Source organism: Ornithorhynchus anatinus, chromosome 3 (genome assembly GCF_004115215.2).
Source record: "Ornithorhynchus anatinus isolate Pmale09 chromosome 3, mOrnAna1.pri.v4, whole genome shotgun sequence".
Lineage (NCBI taxonomy): Eukaryota > Metazoa > Chordata > Mammalia > Monotremata > Ornithorhynchidae > Ornithorhynchus > Ornithorhynchus anatinus.
In genome coordinates this window covers 93,935,447-93,960,602 of record NC_041730.1, presented here as the reverse complement: position 1 = coordinate 93,960,602, position 25,156 = coordinate 93,935,447, and the positions used below count along the sequence as shown (strand labels likewise).

At 45.2% G+C, this 25,156-nt stretch overlaps 1 protein-coding gene across 5 annotated transcripts in view; it reads left to right on the top strand.

The window, feature by feature from the left end:
- NIPBL (NIPBL cohesin loading factor) overlaps positions 1-25,156 on the top strand; it is a 273,195-nt gene that overhangs the window by 138,098 nt on the left and 109,941 nt on the right. For 4 of the 5 annotated variants that reach the window (XM_029060956.2, XM_029060960.2, XM_029060958.2 and 1 more), the window contains exons 3-9: positions 2,722-2,887; positions 4,579-4,709; positions 5,274-5,373; positions 7,310-7,461; positions 11,301-11,461; positions 17,306-17,402; positions 20,197-20,838. In XM_029060956.2, the coding sequence (XP_028916789.1) occupies positions 2,722-2,887; positions 4,579-4,709; positions 5,274-5,373; positions 7,310-7,461; positions 11,301-11,461; positions 17,306-17,402; positions 20,197-20,838 (1,449 nt within the window). The remainder of the gene's footprint in view (positions 1-2,721; positions 2,888-4,578; positions 4,710-5,273; positions 5,374-7,309; positions 7,462-11,300; positions 11,462-17,305; positions 17,403-20,196; positions 20,839-25,156) is intronic. The other variant, XM_029060959.2, reaches the window with a different exon arrangement.

Sequence of the window (25,156 nt, the reverse complement as noted above, 5' to 3'; positions counted from 1 at the left end):
AATTGAGGCACAGCCAACTTAAGTGATATGCCCGTGGTCACATACACAGAAGACAAGCAGCAAAGCTGGGATTAGAACCCAGATCCTCTGACTCCCAGGCCCTTGCTCTTTTCACTAGCGCACTTTCCTTCTCATGGCACCTATTTTAATAGAAAATTGGCAGCCTTATGTCTAAAATTTTGATTTGTCATTAGTTAAGATTTTCTATGCGTCTGGTTTTATATGTTATTTAAGACAACAATCAGTTATCTTTTACGTCTTAAGAGCCCAGTGTTTAGATTTACTATTATTCAGTCAATAATATTTATTGAGCGCTTACTATGTGCAGAGCACTGTACTAAGCGCTTGGAATGTACAAATGGGCAACAGATACAGTCCCTGCCCATTGATGGGCTTACAGTCTAATAATATTATTATTATTATCATCACCATCTCTTTTGTTAATATTTATGTTATTTACTAAGGGCTTATAATGTACAGAGTTCTCCACTAACTACAGGGGAAAAGTACTAATTATTGATTCTGCCACGGTCCCTCTTGTGCAGAAGGCTACAAAAAGTCATAAAGAGGAAGGAGTAGTAGGGGAAATTCAGCAACATGCACCACCAAGAAAAAAAGTAGATTACTGTTGGACACGGAAGACTGTGGGCTTTTCACAGCTCTCCCTGGAACAGTGAAGAGACTGAGGACTATTCCATAAGTTTCTTATCATCCGAAAAGATTAGAATGGGCTGTTCCTGCCCTACCTGATCTTGTGGAATGGGCAAGTCTTCCCCTTTTCTCTCTGTCCATGGTGGTAAAGGCCCACGCGGGTTTTCTTCGTACCTCCAACCCATGGGCCCCAATACCCCGATCGTGTCCCCATTCTAGAATAGAATAGAATAATAACTGTGGTACTTGTTAAGTGCTTGCTATATTCCTGGCACTGTTCTAAGCACTGGGGTTGAAACAAATTAATCAGATTGGGCACAGTCCCTGACCCACATGGGGCTCACACACTTATCCCCGTTTGTCAGATGAGGTGACTGAGGCCCAGAGAAGTGATTTCCCAGGGTCACCCAGCAGACACGTTGGCAGATCTGAGATTAAAACCCAGGTCCTTCTGACTCCCAGGCCCTGCTCTAACCACTAAAACCCACACTGCTTCCACAAGGAACACAGAATGACCGCGATGGGAACCTAGTCTCTTGCTCCATTCCATTATCTCCTCTAACTGTGGCACAGAGAAGTGAAGTGATTTGCCCAAGGTCCTACAGCAGACAAGTGGCGGAGCCAGGATTAGAACCCATGACCTCTGACTCCCAGGCCTCTGTTCTCTGCGCCATGCTGATGTACCGTGTGAGCCTACAAAATCCTCCAGGCAGTTGGGTCCTTGTTTTGGGGTAATCCCAGGAAGTTTGGATTTAAATGACTTTTCTATAGTGGCCTTTCCTGAAGTGTTCCATTTTAGTACGAGAGTGGGCTTACATTTTAAGATGGTTCTGTTCACACTCTGAGCAAAGATAAGTTTGTTCAGTATTTAATAAAGGAACATGTGGTAGTTTCTGTAAGCTATTGGGCTGACAGAGAAAAACTGATTAATCAAGAACCGTTAGCCTCCTCAGAGCAGCACTCGTTAGTATTGGTTAGATCTCTGTCTCTGAGGTTATGCTTTTATATTGTGATTGGCCATTTAATAAATCCACTCACCCCAGTCAGGAGATGAGTGGAAAAAATCCAGAGAATAAATATTCACAGTTTCAGAACAAGCAGCAGCCAAACAAAATATTCAGTTTCTTAAATCTAATACTTGTCGAGCGGGGAGACTAGATTTTTCATTCTTAATGTGGGACAGACTTTGGGTAGGGCAGTGAGGGGTTTTGAAAATGGAGGTATGACTTTGCTTTGACTAAGAGTGGAAGAAGTGAAGAGGAAGAGAGGTAATAAGAAGAAAGAGGAAGCAAAAAGTACGGAAGGAAGAGCACCTGCTCCTTCTCCACTGCCTCCCCTCTGATCCCCAGGGCCGGAAATGAACGATTCCCCTCAGTCCACCCTTAAGTCTGTCTCCTGCCTGACTGCACATCCCACAGGTCTCCCACAGGTCTATATAAATTCTCTCTCGGCCTTAGCTACAGAATTTCCATCCGTGGGTCTTCTCTGGTGGATCCCCGCTCGGACCACGAAGACTCCAGAGCCTACCCAGTCCCCGCTTTGTTTCTAAGGCTTCAATCTCCATTCATGCTCTGGAGACCCCAGACGTGTACCCACGCCCCTCAGTGCCTGAGAGGGATGGTAGAGGGCAAGAGGTAACCCCACCATCAGAACTCCTCTTCTCATCCTTTTTCAAAACCAAAGGGCAGAGCCAGCTAGCCGCGCTACCCTTCCTGCCCCGAAAAACTGTGTGTGTGTTTTGGGGGGCGCGGGGGAACAAGGGAATAGCATTGGCTTTATGGTGTCCAACCCAGGTGTGGGCTCCTACGTTGCTAAGTGTTTAACTCTTAGACCTTTTATAGATGAAATCTAAAGGCAGAGTCAGATAAGGAAAGGTCGAGGATCGGGTTCGAACCGGAGAGGGTCTTACCCTACAGATGCACCTCATTCAAATCATCTCTAATGACATTTGAAATGGCCGGTTAGGCAGCGCCCGAAATTACGGTTGGCCAAATTCAAATGCTTCTGTTACCGGCAAATCTGTAGTTTCGTACTGGATTAGTTCCTGATGTTTCTTTTCATTCCTAATAGTCCTAAACCAGCTGCCTCTTCCATCTCCTTTACCTGCTACGACTACAAAGAGCCTGCTCTTTAATGGCCGCATAGCAGAAGAGGTGAACTGCCTTTTGGCCTGTAGGGATGAAAATTTGGTTTCACAACTTATACACAGCCTCAACCAGGTGTCAACAGATCACATGTAAGTACGCCGCACCTTTATATCTAATGTAAATCGATTGTAATTAACCTTATTGAGGTTTTCATTGGAATTTTTTCACGGAGAGAAGGTTTATTAAAATATATTTTGATAGCGAGTGCCTGTCACTGATAGAGGTGGGCTCTTAATTATACAAAAAACTCAAAGGATGGGAAGTAACTGGCATTCAGTTCTGGGGGGTGGAGTCATTTTGATAAAGATTGTATGGGCCTCCTCAATGCTGGGGCATTTCACAGAGAAAACTTATTCTGCCTTGCCTTGGAAAGAACTGCAGGGATCCCTAAGCCTTTTGGGAGCTGGTTCCCCGCTTCCTGAAGATGTCTAGTAGCGGGAATCCCCATTCAGTGCCAAGTGAATTGTGGATTATCCCTTTGGCTTCAGAGCAACAAGGAGAATCAGCATTAATAAGCCAGAGCACGCCCAGTAGGAATTTAAGGCCTTGTCGGTTTTGAGCTGTCCCTGCAGGGTCAGAACACCTCCCAGCCAGGCCTTTGGGCAAATCTGGAATGTAGAACTACAGGAGACATTTGCCCCTCTAAACACACACATCCAAGTTTTAATGGAACAAGCTTCCTAAATGTTGGGTGGGGGTAAAGGGGGACCCCAACTTAAATGATTTTACATATGTATGTATATAATAATCGTGGGATTTGCTTACTGTGCATCAAGAACCGTACTAAGTGCTGGGGTAGAAACGAGATAATCAGGTCCCATGTGGGCTCACAGTCTAAGGCGGGGAAGGAGAACAGGTATTGAATCCCCATTTTACGGCTGAGGAGATTGCAGCCCAGAAAAGCTAAATGACTTGCCCAGGGTCACACAGCAGACAAGTGGCAGAGTGAGGATTAGAACTCAGGTCCTCTGACTCCCAGGCCTGTGCTCTTTCTGCTAGGTCAGGCTGCTTCCCACATATATAAAGAGTGTTCATAAGGCTTGAAATACTTGTATGCATCTTTCTTTGGGTTATTTTTGTATTTATTACGTATTTTATTTAAAAAAAAAACAGTGCAGTTCATGAGCAAACCTTTTCATGGGGCTCTCCATGCACTATGGATGATGATGTTCTCGTGGATGTTCTCATGGAACACTGTGGATGTCGTCGTGTGTGGATTATGACCAAACAGCCATGTCCCCATTCCAGGACAGCACCTATTGAACCTCTGTCTCTCTTTTCTTTTTTTAATAATAATGGTGGTATTTGTTAAGCGCTTACTATGTGCAAAGCACTGTTCTAGGCCCTGGGGGGTTACAAGGTGATCAGGTCGTCCCACGTGGGGCTCACAGTCTTCATCCCCATTTTACGGATGAGGTAACGGAGGCCCAGAGAAGTGATGTGACTTGCCCAAAGTCGCCCAGCTGACCAGCGGCGGAGCTGGGGTTAGAACCCATGACCTCTGACTCCCAAGCCCGGGCTGTGATATTTAAGCGCTTAATATGTGCCAGCCACTGTACTAAGCATTGGCAGAGATACAAGCTAATCAGGTTGGACACAATCGTCCTTCGTTTGTTTCTTTTGGCCCCTGCCAGCTGCTTTTGAATCTTAGCAGCCAATGACTAGATTATTAATGGAGAGAAATATTTTTATGATTTTATGATTTTAACCGAATCCCTTCCCGAAGCTTACATGTTTGGGTTCTGTTTTGTTCTTTCCTTCTTCCTCCTTTCAATGCCAGAGAGTTGAAAGACAACCTTGGCAGCGATGATCCGGAGGGGGACATACCAGTCTTGTTGCAGGCCGTCCTGGCAAGGAATCCTAACGTTTTCAGGGAGAAAAGCATGCAGAACAGATACGGGGTACAAAGCGGTGAGTCTGTTTTTGTATTGATTCCATTTTGACATATCAGTATTTTTAGGTTTTAGGCCAAATCTGACGATGTGTATCAGGCATTTAACCAATTCAGATAGCTGCCTCAAATTGAATTATCAAATAACTCAGTGTGACAGGCCTACCTAATTGCCAGATACACAGAAACCAAATGCATAAATACACTCGATGATGACTGACTTACAGAAGTGTGTAGATAGATTCAGTGGATACCAGCTGATGAAGATTTCATTGGGTAGATTGACCCCACTTAATCTGTGGAGAAACGTGGACAGTTCCAGGATTAATTTTAGGGTCCCTGAACCAGCGTGGTTCTTGGGGCCTCCCTGAAGTGGCCTCAAGTTCCAAATTCATCCCTGAAAACAACCTGAATTTTCTATGATCTTTTGGATCGGAATTAATCAGGTTTCACCTGGCCAGGACGTTCTGAAAGCATGCCAGAGAAGACCTGGGGTAGAGAAGAAATGTGATATTAAGTAGTAAGGGAAGAGAGAGATTGCGGTTGCAGGCAAATTCATGTTAATTTTTTCATTTGTTGTGTAGGAATGATGATGCCACAATATAAACTTTCTCAGAATTCCATGCACGGTAGTCCTGCATCTTCCAATTATCAACAAACCACTATTTCACATAGCCCTTCCAGGTAAGCTGGCCCCTGAAGTCATTATGATGCTGCATTAGCTTCTTGACATCGCACTCATTTTTATGCCATTGATACGCTGTTTTAGCAGGGCGGAGAACTAATATTTGTCAAATTTCAGGTGGGGCTAACATACTGGGAAGAGTTGGGGGAGGATATAGATGATGTTGATGATGATGATGATGATGGTGAACACAGTTCCCCCCCCCCCAAAAAAAAATCATATGCAGAGGTGGTGACTGTGGAAGAGTAACTATTGAAACCATATAAAAGTTTGGTCGTTTTCCATTTCCCAAATGCGATGCCCGGTATTTGTCCCAACTACATTCCATCTTGTTCTTGTAGGATCGTTCCTATTGTGTCATTTTGAATTGCGTCTTTATTTTTCAAAAGTGTTAACAACTGCCAGATATACTGCCCTCTCCATCCGTACTTCATTCTCCTGCCCAGATCACTTTTCCAAAATAAGTTCACTCCACGTCTCCCCGCTCCTCAGAAAGGTCCAGCGGCTACCCATCCACCTTCCTGTCAAACAGAAACTGTTTACCGTTCATTGGCTTCAAGACACTGTCAGCTCTCCCTCTCTTACTTAATAATAATAATAATAATAATGTTGGTATTTGTTAAGCGCTTACTATGTGCCGAGCACTGTTCTAAGCGCTGGGGTAGACATAGGGGAATCAGGTTGTCCCACGTGGGGCTCACAGTCTTAATCCCCATTTTACAGATGAGGGAACTGAGGCACGGAGAAGTTAAGTGACTTGCCCACAGTCACACAGCCGACAAGTGGCAGAGCTGGGATTCGAACTCATGAGCCCTGACTCCAAAGCCCGTGCTCTTTCCACTGCGCCACGCTACTTCCACTCACCTGTTACGAGCCATCCCACACACTTCACCCCTCTAACCCCAACCTGCTCCCCGGCCCTCAGTCTCGTCTTTCGGTCGGCCCGTTCCTCAGCCATGTCCTCCTTCGGACCTGGAAGTCCTCCCTTCGTGTCCAGTAGTACCACCACAATCCCCGTCTTCAAAGCCTTACTTCTATCCCATCTCCTTGAAGAGCCCTTCCCTGACTGAGCTCTCATTTTACCCTCCCTCGGGCTTCGCCTGTGCTCCTGGATCCATATCCCTTAAGCACCTACTAGTCACCCGTCTCCAGACCCGTAGCACTGTCCCTGTACTCTCCCATTTCCCCTATCTAATTTATTTTAATGCCCATCTCTCCCTATAGACTGTACACTCCTTATGGGCCAAGTCTATAACGTCCTGGACTCTCCCAAGTGCACCTGGCTCTCAATAAATAAATAAATTGTTAAACTCTCCTTTCTCAATTTGTCGAGCATGCCTCGCCTAGGTCCGAACAGCCCCCAAAGCAGTAGGAGAATGGTGAGGTGGGTGAGGACCTTTTCACCTGACCTAGGGATGGAATCGAGAGAGCGGTGCCGGGATGACTTTTCTCCAAGTTCCCGCTCTGCCCTGTACCTACCCTCTTCCCGCTCTGTGCAGAGTGGCTGAATTGCTGCCTCCCTGTCTCCTTGCCGCCCATGGTTCAAGGTTTGTTCTGCGAGTGGGTGCTCTGTATCAGAGCTACAGGTCACCTCATCTAGGCGTGTGGACTACTGCGATAGTTCACTTCCTTAATCCTTAAATGGGGCTAGATTAAATCTGACTGGAGCTCGGAGCTAAACTGTACCTGATATTTGTAACCTAAAGCCTTTTGGCTACGTACAATTTCAACAACTTATTTTTCCTATTTCGTAGATTTTCACCAATTGATCCCACTGCCTTTGTTTTACCGCTGTTATTAGGCACGCAGTGAATGGCTCCTGTTTGCTCCTTCTTTGGCTACAATATAAGACAAGTTGGAAATGTGTAAAAATGGAAAAACCAAGGAAAGGATTGTGTTTCCTTATATATGCTTGTTTTTTTGTTTATTTTTTAGCCGGTTTGTGCCCCCACAGACAAGCTCTGGGAACAGATTTTTGGCCCAACAGAACAGCCCAGTGCCTAGTCCATACGCCCCTCAAAGCCCTGCAGGATACATGCCATATTCACATCCTCCCAGTTACACAACACATCCACAGATGCAGCAAGGTAAGGACGTTGGTCATACCTGAACGGAACATTTCAACTCTGTATTCGTTTCTGGTTGTCGTTGATTACTGCCCTAGTGTTCTTAAAAATGTCAGTAGAGTTTTAATACATCTACTACTAATAGTAATAATTGTGATATTTAATGTTGGTATTTGTTAAGTACTTACTATGTGCCGAGCACTGTTCTAAGCGCTGGGGTAGATACAGGGTAATCAGGTTGTCCCACGTGAGGCTCACAGTTAATCCCCATTTTACAGAGGAGGAAACTGAGGCACAGAGAAGTGAAGTGACTTGCCCAGAGTCACATAGCTGACAAGTGGCGAGCCCAGGGTTCGAAACCATGACCTCTGACTCCCAAGCCTGGGCTCTTTCCACTGAGCCAAGCTGCTTCTCACTTTAAGCACTTACTACGTGCCCAGCACTGTACTAAGTACTGGAGTGGAGACAAGCAAATTGGGTTGCACACAGTCCCTGTCTCACTTGGGTCTCAGTCTGAATCCCCATTTTACAGATGAGGTAACTGAGGCACAGAGAAGTGACTTGATCCAGGCAGATGATCAAGCAACCTAGTTGTGTTTGATTTTAAACTCCCTACTACACAACGCCTTGCAACATTTAAAATCTAAACATGAAGTTGCTCATTTGGTCAAATCCCTAAATTACTTTTAGACCAGACAGTTGTCGTTTTTCCAGATGAATTTTTTGGGGGGGAAAATGGCTTGTCATGTGTAATCGTTAGTGTCAAATTTATATTTTTAGGGTTATTCACTATGGAGCTAGCTCTTTGAAAAACTAAAATAGAGAAAGCGGGAATGCGGTGTAAATCCCCTTTAAAATATCTTAGTGTGGGAGCTGTTGGTAATCCTGAAATTAAGTGAGACCGAGAAGATTGATAATGATAAAATACCATGGGTAGTCCACCTGAGTGAATTTAGAGAGTTCTTGTGAGGAAAGATTGCAAGGCCTACCTAGATAGAAAGTAAAGGAAAGGGGAAGATGTGGAGGTGTTAGGCCCATGCACACATTCTTTCAGATGAGTTCTTCGTAGTGTGAATAATAATAATAATAATGTTGGTATTTGTTAAGCGCTTACTGTGTGCAGAGCACTGTTCTAAGCGCTGGGGTAGATACAGGGTAATCAGGTTGTCCCATGTGAGGCTCACAGTCTTCATCCCCATTTTGCAGATGAGGTAACTGAGGCACCGAGAAGCCAAGTGGATTATGATATCACAGACACCTTTAATTGTGGTATTTGTTAAGTACTTACTATGTGCCAGGCTCTGCACTAAGCTCTGGGAGACATACAAGATAAGCGAGTTGGACACAGTATCTGTCCCACATGGGGCCCACAGTCTTAATCCCCATTTTCCAGATGAGGTAACTGAGGCACAGAGAAGTGAAGTGATTTGCCCCAGGTCACACGGCAGACAAGTGGCAGAGCCGGGATTAGAACGCAGGGCCTCAGACTCCCAGGCCTCTGCTCTGACCACTAGGCCACTGTGCTTCTCATGCTGCCTTTGAATTCATTTTGTGCTAGAATTATCAGCTGGCTTTTTGTTGGACTGTCTATTTACAGTGGCAATTAGCCAGAGAAGGAATTATGCTAGCTTGAGAAAACTTAATGTAAGCACAAATATGAACTTTATGGTATAGTAGCATAATATAAGCAAATAACCTTGACTTTCAGTTTCTTCAGTTAGATGTTTAAGGCACTGCAGAATAAATATACTTGTATCATCTGGTACTACGGAACATTTCTTAGAACTCGTTATTTGTTCTAGATGCTCTCACAGGTCGGCCTCTTGTTCTTACCCCTCGTATAACCAGAAGGTTCTCAAAAATGCAGCCTGGCTTAGTGGCAAGAACGCGGGCTTGGGAGTCAGAGGTCATGGGTTCTAATCCCGCCTCCGCCACTTGTCAACTGTGTGACTTTGGGCAAGTCACTTCACTTCTCTGGGCCTGTTCCCTCATCCGTAAAATGGGGATAAAGCCCGTGAGCCCAACGTGGGACACCCTGATTACCCTGTATCTACCCCAGCGCTTAGAAGAGTGTTTGGCACATAGTAAGCGCTTAAATATCACAATTATTAAAAATGAGAACAGAGTACAGACCTTTTATTATTTAGATTTTGAGTTCTGCAAAACTTGACTGAACCCTACACTCAGTGACGGAGCAGAGCAGTAGTAATATTAATTGTGGTCAGTCAGTCACATCAGACGTCTGTCACTGTGTGCAGAGCGTGGTACTGGGCGCTTGGGAGGGTACCATATAACGGTATTACAGAAGCATTCCCTGCCCACAGTTTACAGTGTAGGGGGGGAGACAGACATTTATACAAATAAATAACTACAGTTATGTACGTAAGTGATGTGGGGCTGGGAAGGGGGACGAATAAAGGGAGTAAGCCGGGCTGACGCAGATGGGAGTGGAAGAAAAGGAAATGAGGGCTTAGTCAGGGAAGGCCCCTTAGAGGATATGTGCCTTCAATAAGGCTTTGAAGGGAGCAAGAGGAGTTGTTTGTGGGCAATGAAGAGGGAGTGCGTTCCAGGCCAGAGTCAGGATGTGGACGAGAGGTCCGTGGCGAGAAAGATGAGACTGAGGTACAGTGAGTCGATTGGCATTAGAGGAGCGAAGTGCGCGGGCTGGGTTGTAGTAGAGTAGCGAGGTGAGGTAGGAACGGGACAGGGATGGCTGTCTGGTATTCTGAAGTGGTTTCCGTAAGCAAAGACATGAAATTACCTCTTGGGAGAACAGCAGAGCAGCATCAGCGGGAGCGGTTCGCTGTTGCACGGCAGTGCTGTTGCTTTCTTGCAAAACCTCGTCCTTTCGTGCTCACCCCTTCTCATGTCACGTACCAGGGACCTTTTCTTCCGTTGCCGCAGCACACTGGGCCCAAATATCTTTCGAGCTGACACGCACAGCGAAGACATGCATTTGATGGAAAGGAGCGCTCTAGACCGAGGGCAAGCTTAGCTACCGTGTGGGAATGGTATTTCCCCACACTTTCACTTCCCCTCTTCCATAGCCTCCCATACACACCTGTCCACTCTGATCCTTTGTTTTTCCCGGAGCGGGGTAAGCAGTCTTAGGACCAAGCTAGTACTCTCTCCAAAAAGGTAAAATAATTTAATTGATTATTCAGTGTTAACTGTTTCTATCTGTTGCCGATTTGTACATTCCAAGCGCTTAGTACAGTGCTCTGCACATAGTAAGCGCTCAATAAATACTATTGAATGAATGAATGAATGTTTGTACATTATTAAACTAATGTGGACAGGGAATGTGTCTATTATTGTATTGTACTCCCCCAAGCGCTTAGTACAGTGCTCTGCACACAGTAAGCGCTCAATAAGTGCAGTGGAATGAATGAGTGATCATGAGCCTCATGGGCGGTGTTAAGTGCCTGGTCAATAGAACCCTACTCCAGATATTTTTTTTAGAAGTGGCCCTCCATCAAAGAGCTCAAATGGGGATAATAGCAGTCATAAATGAAAGAATATTCCATAGTTAGAAGACAGGATGGATGCACATAATAAACAAATGCATTTCGGAAATCAATAACAAATGAACAGGTGAAATACCTGAGAGCTGAGGTAGCTGATTTGATGGCCTCCAGGAAGGTGGCAGGTACATCAAGGGAGCCTCTTGGCAAAGGTTGCTCTATTGGAGAGGATGGACGCGACTTGGAGAAGTCGATGTGTGAGGAGGCCATTTAGTAGAGGGAAGGTTGGAAAGGCTAAGGTGGTGAAGTGTTAAGAAGTTTGCTCTATCCGTTTTCTCTTTTTTTTTAACGTATTTCGTACAAAAATGAAGCGTGTCTTTTTCTTTCTGTTTCCAGCATCAGTATCGAGTCCCATCGTCCCAGGAGGGATGAGAAACATACATGACAATAAGGTTTCCGGCCAGTTATCTGGAAATTCAGCTAACCACCACGCCGATAATCCTAGACACGGCTCAAGTGAGGACTACCTGCATATGGTGCACAGGCTAAGTAGTGATGTATGTAATCTATAAATCACATTTTCTTTAAGGTAAAGGGGAATATTTAAAGGTTAAGATGCGTAGCGTCTAGCAGCGTGTGTTTTTGCTTTATTGCTACTATTGTGTCTACAGTGATGGGAATGATGAAAATTTGGTTTTGGATACATTGGGTAGGTTTATTAAACCCTGGCCGTATATCTTTGTTTAGCCAGGCTAATCCCAGGTTTGTGTAGGTGGTCCCGTGAAATCCAAAACAAAATTGAGAAAGCTATACAATCATCCCCATAATTGGACTGCCCGAGGTAAACTGATGGGTCTCATCTGCCCTAACTCCCAGCTGCTCTGGCTCACATTGAACGCTTTGTCTTCCATGTCTAGTCTGGGGATTGCTCAGCATATGTTCAGTTTAGGTCCCACAGCGTACTGAGATTTGTGTGAATGTCCTAGAATTGTGGAGCACTATAATTGCACATTTTTATCTCTTCAGTCTGCCAAGAGTAAAGAGGCAGGCAGACTGACTTGAAATTGAAGGCCGATAGGCCAGATTTCTTAGGGGATAGTGTCTGCTGTCTCAATTTCCAATCAAAATAAAGATGGCCAACCTGATTATACTAAAACATGACCCTCCCGTCATTAAAATCCCTTAAGATTTAAATGCTTTTAAATCATTCAGTACTCTCCCGGTGGTTTAAAAAGAGGTAATGCTCCTCTTGAAGTGATTAACTTAATTCAGAAGGTAAATCAGTGAGTGGTATTTATTGGCGCTCACTGCATGCAGAGCACTGTACTGAGTGCCTGGGAGAGTTCCATTCAACAGAATTAGTGGAAACGTTCCCTGACCGTAACGAGCTGACGCTCCAGAGTAAACTTTGAGCCAGTGGGAGGTCTTGAGGATAAATCAAAGGGAGGAAATTGAAACTCACTCGAGAGAAGCAGGCCCACGGGCTCCATCCTTAGACAAACTTAGGAGGTAATGCAGCGCTGGATGACTGCTGTCGTAGACTTTCTCCACTCCTGCGCCTCTGCCGCTGAGCACCGTTAGTGGAAATTCACATGCCAAGGCTCCTCTGATCTCTTCAAATTCACCTCTGGCTGCTTCATCTCTGCCCTCTCACTAATTCCGTAGTATTACTTCTCCTCTCTCATTGACTTTGACTCCCAAGCCCATTGCCCCCACCAGTTATTCCAGACTTTAACAGCATCGTGAAGTCCCCGGTCCCCTTTAGACCCCTCTCTTGTCCTCCCGACTACTTTGCCGGAATCCAAACATCTGTGGGAAGCAGCGTGGCTCAGTGGAAAAAACACAGGCTTGGGAGTCAGAGGGCATGGGTTCGAATTCCACCTCTGCCACTTGTCAGCTGGGTGACTGTGGGCAAGTAACTTCACTTCTCTATGCTTCAGTGACCTCATCTGTAAAATGGGGGTGAAGACTGTGAGCCTCACGTAGGACAATCTGACTACCCTGTATCTACCCCACCACTTAGAACAGTGCTCTGCACATAGTAAGCACTTAACAAATACTAACATTATTATTATTAGGCACCAACTCCCCCAAGGGTCCCCTTCATTTTCTCCTTCTCCCTCCCCTAAATCTTCCCTTTTGTCCTTCCCAGCCATTTCTCAGGATATCTGTCTGTTTTTGAAATCTCCCACTCTACAAGTGCCTCTTAGCCCGTCCTCTCTCACCTTCTAAAACCACTCGAGCCAGCTCTTCTTCCCTCCCTGACTGTCATCTTCAAACACTCACTCTCTGAAGACTCCTTCCCCTCTACTTTCAAATATGCTCATTTTCTAAGAAAAAGTTGTCGATATCCCATTGTTGCCCCGAATTCCATATCTTCATTCCCATCTAAACTCCTGGAATGGATTGTAAACACCTTCTGCCTTCTCTGCCTCTAAGCCGGGCTCCACCCTCTTTCTTCCTACTTTGGGGACACTGCTACGTGGATGTCTGGCCGGCCCCGCCCCAAACCGAACTCCGCATCTTCCCTCCCGCATCCTCTCCTCCTTCTAACTTTCCCCAGCACAGTCGACGACACCCAGCATCCTCCCTTTGCTTTATCCTCGAGACCTCCCATTGGTTCAGCCCCTGTATCGAATCTGTCGCCAAATAATGCTAATAAAAATTATGGTGTTTGCTAAGCGCTTATGTGCCGAGCACTGTTCTCAGCACTGGGGTAGATACAAGGTGATCAGGTTGTCTCACGTGGGGCTCACAGTCTTCATCCCCATTTTACCGTTGAGGTAACTGAGGCCCAGAGAAGTGAAGTGACTTGCCCAAGGTCACACAGGAGGCAGGTGGCGGAGCCGGGATTAGAACCCATGTCCTCTCCCCAGCCCGAGCTCTTTCCACTGAGCCACACTGCTTCTCAAATCCTGCCGGTTTGCCCACCACGCCTTTTCCAGGATCGTCCCCTTCCTCATAATCCAAACGGCCGATGTGCCAGTTCAGGCGCTTGTCGTATTGTGAAATGACTACTGTAATAGGCTCCTCGCCGTGCTCCCTTCCTCTGGTTTCTCCCCTCTCCATCCTTAATTTTCTCCTCTGCTGGTTCTGCGTGTCTCTCATCTCATCAGACATCTTCACTGTTTACCCATTCCTCTACACATCGAGCAGAAACTCCTCAATCAACAATCTCGACAGATCTGCTCTATTTTCCCACTATACCCCAGCTTGCCCTCTTCATTTAGCTCAAGCTAATCAACATGGAAAGAGCTGTATGTAGTAAAACAGGTCCAATTTGAATGATTTTATACATGGGGTCTAGGAATAAAACTCATTCCGAGTCTTACGGGACCAGTGATCATTTGAGTACTCTATTGACTGCAGAAGAAATAAAAGTATGTTACGACCAAAAGCTGGAATGATTTAAAGCTCATGGCTTTGAGGTACAGACTCTGAAGAAGCAGGGAGCTTCAGGAATGGCAATCCACACCATTCTACCCCACTACCACTTTATTAATGCCACTTGTCAGCTGTGTGACCGTGGGCAAGTCACTTAACTTCTCCGTGCCTCAGTTACCTCGTCTGTAAAAAGGGAATGAAGACTGTAAGCCTCACGTGGAACAACCTGATTACCCTGTACCTACCCCAGCACTTAGAATAGTGCTCTGCACATAGTAAGCGCTTAACAAATACCAACATTATTATTAATGGAGGCTTAGGGCAGCCTAATATAGTAACAAAGGTATTTATTGAGCACCAGCTGAGTGTAGTACACTGTGCTGAGTACCACAGAAGAGTGAGACTTATTCCACACCCACAAAAATTTTCCCCGTAGGGGTTTTCGGAATAGATTGTCCAATTGATGGTATTTATTGATCTTTTACTACAGGCAGAGCACTGTACTAAGCACCACGGAGAGTCCAAAATTGAATAGTTGGTAGTTGCGATCCCCGCTCATAAGAAGTTTACAGTGCTCAAGTAGCGAGGGAGGTCCTGAATATGGATGCTAAAGGTGATAGATTTATACGCTCCGATTGCTGGCTCCCCGCCACCCAGGGTCTGGGCCCTCCCATTTTAACTTGGGTCATGGGAGGCTTGATTCCCCACGGCGGGGTCTGGCAAGGCCATGAATTTAGGCCTCCCTCAGCCGGCCAGGGCAAGAAGTCGGCCCAAACCCTAGCCCTGCTCTAGCGCCAGGTCGGCCCCTTCCCGATCCAGAGGATATGGTGGAATCTGTACTGCACTTTATTATTCCTGAAAAGCTATGGAAGGAAATTTAATGCCTTCCTACCTCCTAGGTCTAATCTGGGACGGTGGAGGTTTGAAAGGGTATGAATACCCGCATGACCCCCACCCCCAATATCTCCCCTGCTCCCTGGGACTTGATCCCTCTATTTCTAGGCATGCTCCTAACTTTCGTTGTGCCGTTGCTCCTTTCTCCTTTGGTCCCCCATGTGGCCGACGGCACTTGCTGAGCGTCCCCCATGGGGCTTCCAGGCTTACTCCCCATTTGGCAGATGAGGTAAACAGTGACCCAGGGAAGTTAAACCCAAGGTCACACGGCAGACAAGTGTCGGAGCCTGTTCGTTAATAGCTCCCCCCTGTTCTTTTGGCAGGAAGGGTAACATAACTAGCTCTCCGTGCCTTTGAATTTGAAAAAGAATCAGAGGATAAACCAAGATGGCACCTCCACGTCCCAAGCCCTGTCATCTGGGGCTGGGATCTTCATGGGTGCCACAGGCCCGGTTAGGGAACTTTGTGGCCCAAACAGGCTTACCTGGACTGAGGTCTTTACGGTGTGTGTTTGGCATGAACAGGGATTTCACATAATAATAATAATGTTGGTATTTGTTAAGTGCTTACTATGTGCCGAGCACTGTTCTAAGCACTGGGGTAGACACGGGAATCAGGTTGCCCCACGTGGGGCTCACAGTCTTAATCCCCATTTTACAGATGAGGTAACTCAGGCACCGAGAAGTTACGTGACTTGCCCAAAGTCACACAGCTGACAAGTGGCCTAGCCGGGATTCGAACCCATGAACTCTGACTCCAAAGCCCGTGCGCTTTCCACTGAGCCACGCTGCTTCTCTAAGCATCTGCAGCCGTAACCGTTGCAGCGACAGAAATTGTGTGGTACTCAGCAGGGTGGGGCCAAGAGAGCCATTCACACCTCGTGAATGCCGGGAGTGGGGTGGTAGATTGAGCGCTCCTCCTTTCACACCTTTTATTTCATCCTCTTCCCCCTCTTTTTTTCTCCTTCCCTTCTCTTCCTAACTTCTCCATCCCCTCCCTTCTCTCCGTCCTTCTCCTCCACCTCTTCCTTCGACAGCCCCTTAAAACCTTGCCCCAATGCCGTCTTCTCTGACCTCCCCCCTAAATTTGCCCCCATGCTCAATATGACAAGTTGACACCCCTCTTTGAGGAATTAATGGCCATGGTGGCAAGTGGGCTCGGTCAGGAGTGAAGCCCTGGAAACTTCTCCAACCATTCTGGGATTTTTTTTCTTATGTCAGAGCTGAGTTCTGGCCAGTCCCATTTTACTCCTAGCCGGATTAGAAGGTAAAACTGGAGTTCCACAGAATAATGTCTACCTACTAACACTCGACCAATTAGATATCAGAGCAGATGCTGACCACACCATTTTTTTTCATTCTACATTTATCGCAGTTGACTTTAAAACATTCATAACTTCGAAAAACAGGCAATTCTCAGCAACCAGGAACCTTAGAAAGCCGGATTGAATTTAAATTATGAAACTATAAGGCAGAGTTTGGCCGGCTCAGCCCATCTCGGTTCTGAATGTTCTCTATTCAGTAAAATGTCAGTTACTTGCCTGGGGGATCTGTAAGCGAATGCTCCATGCACTCCCAGGACCGTCCCCCAGTTCCAACGCAAGCTATCCCCAAGTAGGTTTTTCAAGCCCCAAGAGTACCTAGGTGGTGATCCCTCTCAACCACGTGCCTGGTTTTCAGTCTGACAGAAAAGGCACATGGTTGGGGTTTGAGAGAATAAGCCCCCGGGGACAGCCCAGCTGGAACGAGGCTGCCTTTCCCTCAGCAGCATATTCCGAGAGAAACTGGTCGGTGGAGCTGATGGAACTGCACCGTACTTAATCGGTTCCTTGGGAAGCTTCCGACTGGGATCGGTTTCTCCGTCTTCAGGGAAGAAACCAATAAAGTGTGGGTCATGTGAAAACCTAGCAAATGCCTCAAGCATTCCATAACATAAGTGGACTCCCTCTTCACAGAGTCCATGACACCCCTCTCCTCACCTGGCATCCTCCTCAACTGGCTTGCCCGTCATCACTTAAAGCAGCTTGAAACACCTACCTTCCCACCCCGGGGCGTCCACCACTGCCCGAACGTATATCGACCGGAGCAGCATACAAATGTTATACTGTGTTGTTGAATTTTTAGGATGGCGATTCGTCGTCAATGAGGAATGCTGCATCTTTCCCCTTGAGGTCACCACAGCCAGTGTGCTCCCCGGCTGGAAGTGATGGAACTCCTAAAGGTATATTGTAGCTGATCTCACAAATAATTAAAATTGATAAATGTTGCTTTGATTTGTATTGAAAGTTTCAGGTAATTTAACGAAGAAACAATTGTGTAGTGAAGAAATATGCGTGGTAGGTGGTGTTAGGTTTTTTGGTGTGGTTTTTTGTTTTGTTTTGTGTTGGGGGTTTTTTTGGTTGTTTTTTTTTTAAACCAAATTCCCCAACAAAGTCTGTGTTGTCTTTCACTGTTGGTGGAAAAAGTGATAGAAATCTGTGCTTATTTAGGTTTATGCCATTAGGTTGAAGCCTTTCAGGATCTAATTGTCAAAGGATCAGTGGAAAGTAACCGAGAATTTCAAGCAGAAAAGGTAGTCAAGAATTTCAAGCAGAAAAGGTAGTAGGTGGTTTAATACGCTGCAGTTCACTTCTGACTCAAAGGCAGATAAGCATAAAAGAGTTAAATGTATTTCGTACCTCGGTACCCAGGAGCCTAAAAAGTTAGCGACTGATCAAGATTAGAGACCCAGAGGCAAAGAGTCTGTTAGAGAATCATCAACTTGATCCCACATTTAGGATTGGCATACTCCACCAGGACTCCTTATCGCTCGACCCACAAGGGCTGGGTTCTCGGGGCCTTCCTGATGGATTCACTCCTGGTGGAGATGGAATGTTGGGTGTGTGGTGCGGGGAGATCCTTCTGGAGAGGAAAGGGATAATACAACGATCCAAATGAATACCTTGCTTACTGATTAGATGGTGCTTAATGCTGATCTATTGAAGCCTGGGGAAGTGAGCTAAGGGAAGCATGTCTTTTGAACCCAACTCTCCAACTTTTTTGGTTTTGTTTTTTTTTTTTAACAAGGGTGCAGTAAGAGGCTTTTGAAGATGTTTGCTTTGCATGTGAACAGTTGGGATTTGGGAATCATTTGAAACAGTAGATATTCGGATAAATGGCCTTCTATTTGATGATACTTTGGGGGTAAAGTCTAAATAAACATGTGGTAAAGAGAGCTTTTATATTAAAAAAAATAAATTAAGAATTAGAGTCACTTCCATCCAGCCTACCTTTCCCCCTACTTTTCCTCTTGACCCTGAATAAAGACAATTTAAATCCTGATTGGTTAGGCTCGTGTGTATCTGATTAGAACCCTACTGCTGCTTTCTATATGTTTCTAGATTTAGCACCTCATTTTTTTTTTTTGTCAATATAGGCGGCCCAAGTACAATACGTAGTATGGTATAACACTATTAAATAGCCAAAAAGCAGGTATGATTGCAGTCACCAGATGGGGAAGATAAAGTGTTAAAGGGAAAGTAAAATGTCCAAAGTCTGTTTTAGTGTGAGATAAAAACAGATCTGTTTCTACAAAATTTACTGTTTTGTTATAATGTAAGATAATGACTAAAAAGGGAAGAACAATAAAAATGCCCTCTGCATAGGTAAATCAAGGAATGTCGGTTGTACATTAAAGACCAGCTGACCACCATGATAGTTTTGAAAGAGAGTGTTTAGTTTACCACGTCAGCTAAGTGGCATCTTAAAATGTTAGGACCAGGAATTTGACTCCCCATATAATGGCAGTAACGTTCCGGTAACCTTTTTCATAAAATAGACTCTATTCTCATCAGTTCTTGGCCTATATAAACTATGTCTTGGGAGATCTAATAAAGGATCTTGAAGTTCTAAAGCACTGATAACTTTCCCTTCTGCTCTTCCTGAGAGCCCTCTCTTGGGTAGCTCACTGGAGAAGTTTTTCTGCCTGAATCCTGTTACCGTTTACTCTACTTCTCCTAAGTCATGTGGTATACTGTAATATTTCATTTAGAAGTGGTAGTCATATTATTTCTTAAGTGCTTTCTGCGTACAGAGCACTGTACTAAATGTTGGGGGGGAGAGACTACACAGAGGGGAATCAGACACAGCTTGGGGGCTCACAGTCTAAGAACTAAGCCTAGGAAGTTTGGGCGTTGGCCCTAAGGCAGGAGATGCCAATAAGGAGGGATAGATTAACTGGGAGAGAGCAAAACTGGCATGGGAAATCTTCAATCTGGGGGAAGGCGAATCAGAATATGGCAACAAGAGAACTAAGAAGCGAGGTGAGAAAGAAAAGGGGAAATGGGAACATAAAGAGAATCCTTCTCCTCTTGGCAGTTACAGTCAGATGCCTGGCATTCACAAAGGGACGGTTTTAGGATTGAAATGGTGAAGCCAAACAAAATCTCAGAGACTGGAAGATTGCTCCTCCCAGCTAAAATCCGAAATGCTTCTAGAATACGTTTTCATTTGTTAATTAACCCCCTGAAAGACGACCTCCAATCAAATTCAGAATTTATAGCTTAGCCATTTTCTCCTCTTCCTGTCTCTCTCTAGCGCTGTCGAGCTCTTTGCCCGAGCTCTGTGTAATGTGAATGGGGAGCGTAAGGAAAGCTTAGCCTTTATCCTTGCCCTTCCGTCTCCTTCCCTCACTCCAGAAGTGTTCCTTTCATCATTTCCAGGTCCAACCCAAAACATTAAGCTCTGTTTATTGGACAGTTATGTCAGAAGTCTCGCTGTCCCTGTCAGAGGTCAAACTCACTGCTTTTGGCTGGCTTAATTTTTCAACTGTTCTTCTGGATGTGGATAGTGGGATCTGTTGAGGAGGAGTGGCGACACCTTGACCAAAGGAGCCTGAGTTTTGTCTTGCCCGGAACAATGAGTTATGCCTATTTTAGCTGCCTGTTTGTCCGTAAAAGTTTCTAATACCCAACAGCTGATTGTGAAACCAAGTTGTACCACCATAACTGTTCAGTCTTCCTGAATTGTCTTTCTAGCATCAAGACCATCTTTAATCCTGCAGTCTCAACCTCCACCCTATTCATCACCTAGAGATGTTCCACCGGACATATTACTAGATTCTCCAGAAAGAAAGCAGAAGAAACAAAAGAAGATGAAGTTAGGCAAGGAGGAAAAAGAACAGAGCGAAAAAGCCGCAATGTACGATATCATTAGTTCTCCCTCGAAGGATTCAACTAAACTTACGTTGAGGCTTTCCCGCGTAAGATCCTCGGATATGGACCAGCCGGAGGATCTGCTTTCTGGTATGGAAAACAGTAATGTGTCAGAAAGCGACCTTCCTTTCACCGTGCAGTACCCAGGACAGACTTCAAAGACGCCCATCACGCCCCAGGATGTCAACCGCCCGCTAAATGCCGCTGCCCAGTGTTTGCAGCAGCATGAACAGACGGCATTCCTTCAGGCACAACAAGTGCCCGTTTTACAACAGAACACTTCGGTTGCTGCGAAACAACCTCAGACTTCTGTGGTACAGACCCAGCCTCAGCAACAGGTATCGCAACAAGGAACTATAACGCCATACGATGAAGTAGAATTGGATGCGTTGGCTGAAATTGAGCGGATAGAGCGGGAATCAGCTATTGAAAGGGAGCGTTTTTCAAAGGAAGTGCAAGATAAAGGTAAAATGATTATGCATTTACTTCTCGTTGTTGCTACTGCACTGGCCCCCCTCAACTCCCAGACCAAAAAAAAAAAAAAGCGCAATTCTTAACAGTTTGAATTGAAGGTATGCCTCTTGGTAGTTCTCATTTCCTGTCACCCCACCCTGGAGGTTAAAGTCTGTCTTAGTACGTTTTTCTCTCCAAGGCCCGCAGCTCCAAAGAGTTGATTCTGTTGAATCCCGCTTTCTGTCGGTGATGGGGGAGTTGCCCCGTTGTAGACGACGGGCGAGCCTTGGTCCGCCCGTGAAGACTTCGCGAGCAAGACCCCGCACGAAGGAATTGATTGTAATGCTAGTGGTCCGTGCAGTACCACTCGCCCGCCCTCGTCCCTGCCCGGAGATGTTCCCGCTAGGGCAGTGGACGCGACCAGCAAGTAGGACTGGGCGGGGGTGCCGCACGTTGCGAAGGGCACGCAAGAATTTTTCATTCAGAACCCGTTTGTGGCAGAAGGGACCGCGGCACCGGCACGGTGCCGCGTATCTAGCACCGTAGAGCAAGCGGGTGATTGCAAGGGCTGCCAGGGTGGTGTTCGGCGCCCACGTTAGCCAGCTGTTTTCAGGATCCCGGCTGAGCCCGTCTACCGCACAAGACGCCTAGGTGGTTCTTCGGTCAAAACCTTCACCGTTGACGGCCTAGTCCCGGATGCATTCCCCTCCTTCCGGCCGTTTTTCACCCCCTCACCCCGGTGAGGCGTGGGTTGGACTCTGGGGGCGGTGGGGGCGTTGGGAGAGCCTTTTCTATCAGTGCCAGTTGGTGGGAATCGGGGGCGTTTTTGTCCAATTTGGGCACTCTTTAATTGCTGTCCTAGGAATCTAACAACTGAAGACACCCGTCGATCAGTTATTAGCTAATGAACCAGGAACTCGGCTATTTACGTTTTCTTTCAGATCCTTTTATTTGCAAGGACTGTCGATTTCTGTAGATCGCTTCCGTCTCCTTAAGACTTAGAAAGTACTACCGGTACATATTCAGTTGTCTTTTGCGGCCAAGGAATAATAATGTGGAAGTATTGAAACGTACTCTCAGACCAAAAAAAAAAAAAGCGTACTTCAACTTGTCTGAATAATGGTATGCTTGCGCTTACGTATTTGGTCGGATACGCAACATGCCAACGTAATGGTAAAATCTTTCTAGAGTTGATAACCAAACAGAGTCTAAAATTGGGGCTGTAGTTGATTGGGACACTTTGCGAAGCAGTCCAAAGAAGCGATTGAGGTAAGTATCCCACTCATTCTTGAATAAGCATTCCAGCATAGCACTAGGAGCCCCTGTGACTTCACAAGTTTTTATTTCAAATTATAAATCCAACACCCCCAAAACTATTTTTTTTTCTTTTGTTGGTAAAACCCAATTTTGATGGGGCCTCGGAAAAGGCACGGTACTTTTAGAGGCTGCCATCTGCATTTACGGCTACAGCGTCTTCGTCCGTCTGTCTCTCTCCTTCCCCTTTGCTCCCCGCCGCCCCCGCCATTATAATTCTTTTACCACTTATTCTTGATGACCCGATTGAATCCTACTCCTCCAGTTACTTGCCCAGCTCTCTCACTCGAAGTTAATGCTACAAAGTTTACTTTAGCTTAAGCACTTTTTCTCCCCCCCCCCCCTTGAAGCTTTTTTGACGGACTATTAGTGATAGAAGGCTCTTTCAGTCTATCATTAGATATGGACGGCAGTTTAACATGGGTAATAGCAGTCCTCCAGTAGGCTAATGCAAGTTGCCCTTCTGCTGAACAGAAAGTGAACGATAATTTAGTATTCACCTATACACAAAAGTGGAATTCAAAATTGTGATTGCCTTGAATTCCATTTATTTGCGTTATTACATTGCTATTTAATCTAGTAACTGTATTGTCTTTTATTTGCTATTTTAAAGAATAATGAATTTTTTAAAATATCATTTTGGGGTCTTGAGGCTTTAGGGTTATCTTTTATGACAGGTTACATTTCTTTTTAACACTTTTGCTTATCACTTTTTTGTAAATCACCCACCTGGAGAAAATCCTCACTTTTCCCCCGACCACTCAATTGTTTCATGTGGTAAGCTTTTACTCTCTGCCAAGCACTGAGGTAGATGCAAGATAATCATATTGGGCACAGTCCCTGTCTCACATGAACTCCAGAATTGTAGTTAAAAGATGTCGCCGTTGGTCCCATTTTTGTCTATTTTCGAAGCGTGAATTAGGTATTTTGGTTGGTTTTACAAGTCTGTAGCTCTCCAACCAATAGCCTCTCACAGAAAGAGAGGCAAGGCGGCAAAAGAAGAACTATGCCAGGCTCTGCAAACATTAAGAACAGCACCCCAAGAAACAGCTATTTTCTGTGGCTTGTGTGATCTCAAAGGTAAACTTCGTTGTCAGTGGTGTCGTCTTTGAACACGACGCACAGCTATACATATAGATCGCTATTTTTTCCCTTTTAATTTTGAAATGGTCAAACAGCAGAACTTGTTGGATAAAACTTTGTGCCCTTGGAATTTTGCATCGTGGATGAGTTTTTAAGTAGGTAGCCGTATTTTATTCTTGCTGTGAAGTGCGATGCGGGATTCGCTTCTGTGCAGGTGAATACCAAATTAACTTCCTGTCAGAAAATCACCACAAAAAGAAAACCCTAAAGTGGAAGATGGATTTTAGTTGACAGTTTACTGAGGTCTTTTGAGGTGGTTCCAGGGGTAAGGGGAAGTTGGGTTTTTTTGAAGGGGCGTTTTTTGGTTTCATTGGGGTTTTCTGTTTTCTCAGTCTTGCCTCTTTATTGAGGAGAGAGTTGTTCTGGTGGTTACCTCATCAACGTTCTCTGATTTTGTTGAAAGGGGAATTAGATGGAGCTGTCGAACATCAGCCTCTCTTCTCCGTTCAAAACACTTTAACCATTTCTCTGGGCCAGGCACGTTTCTGAGAGATGATTTGGCTTTCAAATTCTGATTTGGGCCGTAATTTTTATGGAGCAAATACAAAACTAAGGCCAAACATTTTTAGTGACGATTGTATTCTGCCAACAACGCCACCAATTTAGTAGTCCTGTACTTTTGGCCCTTCCTTTGGGGCTGCTTCAGGAAGTTTTATGTCAGCTTATCTGTCTGATTGATGGATAGATTTTTGGACTTGTCCACATCTTAGCCTTTTTCCCATGTCCCATTTTGCCTGCTGTCCTGGGGTTTCTCAGAGCAATTACCAGAATCCAATAGGCCAATCATAGCACGGAGGAGAGCCAGCCAGGGCTGCCATAAACCCTGCTGAAAAATTATCATGATTTATTGCATTTGTTCAGCCCTTAGTACAACACAGTGTACTTTTTACTGGGGAAAGGTGCGAGTGAGTTCGATCCAAAGTGGATTCATATTTTCGAATGTTTGTTGCATGATCTGGCTAAGATTGTATTGGCATAATTTTTTTTTCCTCTAGAGCCTTTTCAAGGGGCGCCATATAGTCTTATTCAGAGTGAAGGGACTAAGAACAAGGAATTTTCCACACCACATGAGTGACTTAATTTTCAATTTCCCCATTGTACGTTTGGATAGGCCAGTGAACGTCAATTAGGTTCACACAGACCATCGTCCCCAAAAAGCAGTGGGGAAAATAAAATACTGCAACGGTATTTGATATTATGGGTGATTGCTAGTAGAATTTGACTGAGATTATCATTTTAATTGGAGGGTATATGCTATTTGGAATTGCAGAATGGGTAATTCATCCAACTATATATTAAAATATACCACTCATTACTGTGTACACATTCAGCCTGTACTTGAGCTTGAACATTTGTTTTAGTCTTTTAAAAGTATTTGACTCCAATAAGTTTCCCCAACAAGTGAAAGATATTGCTAAACTTTGGTTCATTTTTTTCTTCCTCTGTTGCCGAGGTAATAATTGTGGTGTTTGTTAAGCTCCTACTCCGTGCCAAGCACTATGCTAAGTGCTGGGATAGATACAATTGATGAGCATATTGGACGTATAGTCCCCGTCCCACGTGGGCCTCTCTCTAATTATTACACTGAACCGTCTTCATAGAATGGTGTTTACTCGATAAACACCAGTCAGCTTGAGCAGGATTTGGGTAACTTGTACTGCTTTTCCCACTCTTACTGCACTAACTTTTGGATATTTTTGTATTATTTATTAGTGGTTAAGAATTGGTTTGTGTGTAACTGTTTTGTAAGCGCTTTGTAAGTGTTTTGTTTTGTAAATATAAGCGTAGGGAGCAGCACGGCCTCATGGCAGGAGCCCGGGCTTGGGAGTCAGAGGGCGTGGGTTCTGATCCCGGCTCCGCCACTTGACTGCTG